This window comes from Babylonia areolata, chromosome 8 (genome assembly GCF_041734735.1).
Source record: "Babylonia areolata isolate BAREFJ2019XMU chromosome 8, ASM4173473v1, whole genome shotgun sequence".
NCBI classification, from domain to species: Eukaryota; Metazoa; Mollusca; class Gastropoda; order Neogastropoda; family Buccinidae; genus Babylonia; species Babylonia areolata.
The window spans coordinates 17,657,747-17,665,246 of record NC_134883.1 but is presented as its reverse complement, the minus strand read 5'-3'; the positions used below and the strand labels follow the sequence as shown (position 1 = coordinate 17,665,246).

General features: G+C 38.1%; 1 protein-coding gene across 1 annotated transcript in view; it reads right to left on the bottom strand.

The window, feature by feature from the left end:
- The window catches only part of LOC143284982 (uncharacterized), a 28,749-nt gene that overhangs the window by 16,243 nt on the left and 5,006 nt on the right, over positions 1-7,500 (bottom strand). Inside the window, exons 2-5 of the mRNA XM_076592144.1 lie at positions 4,750-4,804; positions 2,275-2,448; positions 887-1,038; positions 234-357 (exon numbers count right to left, since the gene is read on the bottom strand). Of these exons, the coding sequence (XP_076448259.1) occupies positions 234-357; positions 887-1,038; positions 2,275-2,448; positions 4,750-4,804 (505 nt within the window). The remainder of the gene's footprint in view (positions 1-233; positions 358-886; positions 1,039-2,274; positions 2,449-4,749; positions 4,805-7,500) is intronic.

The window sequence follows — 7,500 nt, the reverse complement described above, 5'->3', positions numbered from 1 at the left end:
TTATTATGTTGCAGTTGCTGACGCAGCTTTTCTGAACATCTAACACTGTTGAGATCAGTACCAGACAGAAGCCTCTGCCTCAAACCTACCAGGGACAACAACAAAATTAAACACAAACTCTTCTTGATATAAAATGCTGTAACTCACCAAATCGCATGCACACACACACACACACACTCACAGGCACACAAATGTACCTGAAAGCATACAATATTCCAATTTCATATCCATACCTTTGAAATTGGTGGTATAGTTGACTTGTATGCCTGATGGAAATTCTGTAAAGGCGATGTAGTAAAGGACGTCAGGATACCCATCTTGTAAGCCAATAGCCATGCATCTGTCTTCCAGTTCAATCTGAATAATAATGAAAAGAACATTTCCAATCAGATTCAGACCCAGTTATGTATACTGACGAAGCACATTCACACATTTTTTAAAATAACATTTTACAAAATCACCCACAGCACGAAGACAGACAGAAGGATTCTGTACATGTGTTCATGAATAATAAAGCTAGCTCATGCTAACTGCTGTCTCAGCGGCTGGACCATCATTAAATCTTGTGAAATATTAAAATCTCGTGACATCTTGTGTTATGACATTATGGAGTACAAAAGTATCTCTTTGATACCACGTTTAGCTTTTCCATCACACATGTACAAGGTTTTTGCCTGGTCAACTGACAGCCTGCAAAGTGTTTTGTAATTAAGTCCAAGATCTTTTTAATGACTGCTTAACATTTAACCTGCGCGTGGTCGTCTGCTTTATCATAAGAACTAGAAACAATGATAAAGTTTTCATATTAATGGCAAGGATATGAACTTTGTTTAAGACATTTAAGACAAACAATCCTTCTGGGCTTTTTGGAGAGAAATTGTCTTACCAAAGCACTGGAATCTGATGATTTGCTGAAGTCACTGCCAGCATAGTTGAATGTGCGGCAAATTCGGTGGTGAACAAAGTAATTGGTGATTGATTTATTATCAGCGTTGAAATCCACCTTCACACCCTCAGAGTTCTTGATATAATCTGCATCTGCACAATAAAAACACAATTAACTGCAATTCCAACATGACACAAAATGCTGAATCATGTTTCTAAGTTTGATCACATTTGAAATGCACTTAACTTCAAAGTTATCCTGCCCATTTTTCTTTTGATATACTGTTTATTCAAATAAGCAATTAATTATTGTCAGAACTGAACTTATCAACACATTAGTAGTAGGGGACTGGCAGGTTGTCTGCCTAGGCTTTACTGCCTTTTTTATGTCCCCTTCAATATCTGTCTCTGTTTGTGGATTATGCATGAATATGCATTATTACATGAAAGAATGGGCGTGTAACCCTGGCCTAAAGTTATGCAACTTATGAATATCTTCTTATTGATGAATAAACAAATGGTGTGTGAAGAGATTAAAAAACCTAAAAACAGGCAAAAGATACAACACTTACACAGCTGAAAAGGAACTGAAGAGTAACAACAATAATGACAACATAAGCAATAAGAAGATGACGGTAATGGTGCTGATGACAACTACAACAATAATGATAGTGAAGCTGAAGATGATGACAGACTTTGAAAAAAGAAACCACAAACATAAAAGTTAAATAACACTAATGCCATACAATCAAAAAGACATGACACCAACATAAAGATGATGACAAAGATGATGACAATGAAGATGATGACAGACTTTGAAAAAAAAAAATCCCAACAATAATCCTCCTTTTTTTTATGTGGCCTCCTAAACTCACTGCAGACAACAGAAAAAAAATCCAACATTTTTTTCCTTTTGAGACAGCCCTGTTTCCCCAAACCGCAGACAACAGAGGAAAAAAAAACTTATTTTCCTTTTGAAACAGCCCCTGTTTCACCAAACTCGCTGCATACAACAACAACAAAAAAAAAAAAGCTTCCTTTTCAGATAGCCCCACCCCGTTTCTCCAGAATCACTGCAGACAACAGATGAAAAACTTTTTTCTTTTGAAAGGGTGCCCTGTTTCCCAAAACTCACACAGTCAACGGAGAGAAAACCCTTTTTTTTCTTATGAGACAGCCCCCTGTTTCCCCAAACTCACTGCAGACAACGGAAGAAAATTTTTTTTTCTCCTTTTGAAACCGCCCCATGTTTCCCCAAACTCACGCAAACAACAGAAAACTGCTTTTTCCTTTTGAGACAGCCCCCAGTTTCCCTTGACTCACTGCAGACAACAGAAGACATCTGTCTTTTGAGACAGCCCCCAGTCCCCCCCACCCCCCCGGACTCACTGCAGAGCGGCAGAACCCAGGAGAACCGGAGCGCCTTCTCCACCTCCTTCAGCTGGCGGCAGCGGAAGTCGTAGAGCTGGATGCTGGTCAGCAGAGGCTGGCACACGTCCTCCACCTGCGGGGGCGGCTGCCACTCTCTGGCCTTCATCTGCTTCTCCACAGCCTCACAGGCACCTGAAATGTGTTTGCTTATTTGTTTGTTTCCCAATTTTGATTTCTTGTTGTTGTTGTTTTTTTTTGGTTTTTTTTCTTTGTTTCAGATTTATCGATAGAAAAACAAAATTGCAAGCAGAAAAAAAATTACAAATAATAGGAGGCGCTCTCAGTGTAGCGACGTGCTCTCCCTGAGCAGAGCAGCCCAAATTTCACACAGAGGAATCTGTTGTGATGAAATGAGTAATACAATGCAGTACAATATCAATATTAGTATATATTCATTATTCATGGTTTTTTTGTTTATGTTTTTTTTTGTTTTTTGTTCTGAGTTGGGCGTTTCTATGTTGTTTTCATTTTGTCAGTTTGTTACTGTTTAGATCAGTTTTCTCAATAAACTAAATGAGGTATGGTTTGTTATTTACTCATTTACCTTTTGTTTTTGTTGGTTTGTTGTTGTTTTTTTCTTCTTTTTTATTAATGGGTTCATTTACTAATTCATTCTTAATTTAGTCTTTTTAATCAAGTAAATCCATGTTACAATGTTTTGTTGATGCGTTTTGTTTGTTTTCTTTGTTGCTTATTTTTAACTTTCTTTGAGGCTCCAAACTGCATGTCCAAAGTATTTAAAAATCTCTGTGTGTGTGAGTGAGTGTGTGTGTTGTGTGTGTGTGTGTTTGCGCACGCACCCATGCATGCGTATGTGCATATGTGAGTGTGAGTGTTACTGAGTATGCATGTACATGAGTGTGCATCTAATGTGAGAAGAAAAGAGAAGAAGTGGGCAGAGTAAAGTTCATAAGAAAAAAAAACAGTTCACCAGATCACTTGTCAGGTCTTTCACACAGTCAGCTGTTGATCAGAACTTGATTATGATCACCCATTGGGTGACTGTTGTGCCTTTTGTACACGAAAGTGTGTCTTCACAAGTGACTGAGAACGTTGATGTTTTTGACTTTTTGCATTCATTATCAGTTGTTTCGCTTGTCAGTTTAACGACTTCTATTTTACGAAGTCCTTTAAGTAATTTCCTGTAACTGTATTTAGAGGGTTTTTTTGTTTTTGTTTTTTCTTCCAAATTTCACCCACATTTTTACCCTCATTTGCCCAGTTTCCCCCAACCCTCCATTCATCCACATCTCCCACCCCTTCTAACCGATAATACTCAGATGTATTCATAAATACTTTAACAAAATGTCTTCAATCGCCGATATGTGTGACGGGACATTAAACAAAATTCCTTCCTGTTATACGGTTGAGAGCTGTGTAACACACACTGGGATTTTTTTACATGTCAGTGGATTGACTGATTAGTTGATCTGACAACTATCATATCCACTGGTTGGTTAAGTACTGGCTGGGAGAATGGGCAGGTGAAGTGTGTTCCTTGCTTTCCTGCTTGATTGTGTGTTAGTCATGTAGTTGGACTATCTGTATTTAACAGACTGGTAAATCTACCCACACGAAACGCTCACAGTAATGTGAATGTGGTAGTGTGTTAGTCTAAACAGGTCAACCAGCCCCCCCCTGCCCCACCCTCATATCCCTCCCTCTCTCTCTCTTTCTCTCTCTGTCTTAAATGATGTGCTTAGCAATAAGACTGAGTTATGACATTTGTACTGATTGATTATTTGATGATTACTGATGAAGTTTGGGGTTATTCACTCCATTCATTATTTGCCTTTATGGGCCTTTGGCTCATTGTTTTTCCCACTGAATTCCTTTCTCTTTTCTTATACTTTTCTTTCTCCTTCTCAGTACATTCCTTCAGTTTGTCAATAATCACTAGAACCTTTTTCACATTGTATATAGTGGCACACATTTCTAGAAGATGGGATGCTTATTATCATTGTGAATGAGCCCCCAGCAACCACTAAGGGGGATGCAGTACCACCAGGAAACAACCTACCAAATATTAACTCTCTCCATACGAACGGCGAAAGAGACGACATTAACAGCGTTTCACCCCAATTACCACCATCAAAATATTTCAAGCGGAAGGCTCTTAGGCTCTTATACTGAAGAGGTGAATGTTGACAAAGAATACCACAATTCTGACGACAGAAGCTAAAGGTTGGGTCATTGAGACACCCACTGGACATCCAAGGGATCTGTGTAGAGGAGAAGAGAGGGCTGGCCGTACTGAGTGAGTTAATATATTAATCCCAGAAGTGAAAAAATAAATCTACATAAGCAGCATGTTGAAAAGAGAGAAAACATATCAAGGGAAAAAAAGTATCATATGATAAAACACTGTAAAATACAAAACTATCTATAGTGAAAAGAAACAGGAAATGTATTTCAGTCCAAAATATGACATACCTGGATTCTGATCAGCATAGTTTTCAATCTTGCAGTGGAAACCTGCAGTTGGAATCTGCAAAATTAAGACAAACATATGAAACAAAAATGTACACTTACTGCAAATCTGATAGTTTTAGTTATAATGACTTATCTCATCCGTTTTTTGTTTAAACTGACAGTTAATTTTTTTTCCAGTTTGTAAGATCTTAGGACACACTTTGGGTTCCTGTCTTTTTCTTTCAATTGTGTATCTCTCTCAATCTCTTTGTCCCCAGTTCCAAGCTTCAAAAAAGTAATAATAATAATGGATATTTATATAGCACACTATCCAGAAATTTGCTCTAGGTGCTTTACAAAAACGCTTTGTTAACATAAAGCATTACATCTATGTTACATACACACACCAAAATATGACCACACACACACACACACACACACTCCATACATACATTTTAACAATACATGTGTATCTAACAGCCACCTTAACACATACACACACATAGGCAGGCACAAACTTACATCAACACACACACACACACAATACACATTCTATACATGCATGTAGTTATGTACACATACATATGTATACATACACAGTCAAGCACAGCTAACACAAAGGAAGTGAAGCCTACATCCAGTCCCTATTCACAGGGGGGATGCATCAGAAGCACAAATGCTACAATTCCAAAACAAAAATCCACACATATATACACAATATTCATGTACGACTTGCATGCACAAAACACACAAAGGCAACCATAGCCACACACACGTGTGGATATACAGAAACACACACACACACACACACACACACAAACCCATGCACACACGCATGCACACACACACCCACACACACACACATATTTCAGCGGAACAGCACAAAAAAAGACAGATCTTATTCTTGTTGCTTATAGTCCAGCCAACCGCACAGGGCCGTATCAGGAATGTCACCATACAAATACTCAACTGCGTCAACACAAAACTGTCACATCTACAAAAAAATAAAATAAAATAAAAAAATAAAAAACTCATACAAACTCACAAAGCACAGTTCAAGACACAGTATCCCTACCATTTAGCTCCTTATGGCAAATACGACTAGGCCATGCTGAGGACCCCAGCCATTCCACTTAATTTATCATCCCCAGATTACAAAAAATCATACAAAAGGAAAAAACAATACTTCAAAGCCAAACAAAAAAACATATAAAAAAGGAGACTGATCTCACAGGTCTTAGAAGTCAAGCACATGTACAATATAAACATGCATACATGAAATTTGTAATCCCATGAAGGGAAGAGAAAGATGTTCTTTCTTTAACGTCTTTTCACTTTCAGTGAGTGATATTAGACCAGCTGTGTGTGTGTGTGCGTGTGCGTGTGTGTGTGTGTGTGTGTGCGTGCGTGTGTGTGTGTGCGTGCATGTGTGTATGTGTGTGTGTGTGTGTGTGCATGCGTGTGTGCACATGTGTATGAATGTGTGTGCGTGTGAGCGCATGCATGTGTGTGTGTGTGTGTGTGTGTGTGTGTGTGTGTGTGTGTGATTTGGGGTTGGAGATGGTGGTTAAAGGGGATACAAAGACAAAAAAAGGGGGTTATAAACTAGAACAATGGAATCAATTCCTAAATATCTGTGTAACGGCAATTAACAACATAAACACCAATATGAAAAAAAAATCAATAAAATTCAATATCAGAAGATTGCATCACAGAAACACTCCTATTGGACTATGTAACAGGGATTTGGCGATTTCTGTCAATAGTAATTGGTTGAACATTATTTCTGTTATGTTTTGTTCTGAAAATGTTCTAACTTTACATGACTTTGGAAGTAACCTGGCAATTTGACACTGAAATAAAATATGATTTTGTGTGATCTGTTTACCACAAACACAATAAACGTTTTTGCCAAACTTTGTCTTGAAAGTGTCTAGTCTTATTCGAGAGACCAGAGATGTTATCAGTCTATGATAGAACAATGAGAAATCCATCAATTTGTATCGTGTAATTTCAGTTGTTAACCCCTTATCCTTTGGGTATGTAATCCTGTCATCAGCACTACCTTGACATCTGCTCCATTTTGAAGACTCAAAACTGAAGAAACTCGAAGATTCTGAAACTGACTGTTTGAGAACTATTTCAATAGTATTCTCGTGTGTGTGTGTGTGTGTGTGAAGGTATGTTAGTGCAAATGTATATGTGTGGGGGTGGGTGGAAGTGTAGGTGAGAGAGAAAGAGTGAGAAAAAATGTGAGTGTGTGTGTGTGAGGGATAGAGAGAGAGAGAGCTTGTGCATGTGGGTGTGAACACTTACACGTCTTTGGAGCGGGGGAATCAAATCAAGTTGTGACTATACAAAATTACAAGCGTACTTGGGGTAGGGGGATGAGGTGGGGGAATTTGAATGGGCGTCTGTGTGCATGCATGGATGTATGTAGGGAGTGGGTGGGGGGTACACGTATGTGAGTATGTGTGTGCGTTAAAACATTTTTTGAGATATTGATATCAATGAAATAAATTGATTTGTTAAATATGTTCTTTTTAAATTCTTATCATTGGAGTTTTTTTGTTTTTTTGTTTTTCTTCTTTTTTTTTTTTCTTCTTCTCAAATTAGATTTTCTTTGTGTTGCTCAGTTAATATTTATTCAAATGGTTGCGAAAATGTCAGTACAACAAAAAGTTAATCTGACAATAAATGGTTTCAGTCAGTGTGTGTGTGTGTGTGTGTGTGTGTGTGCGCGCGCATGTACGCGTGCGCACATGTGAGTGA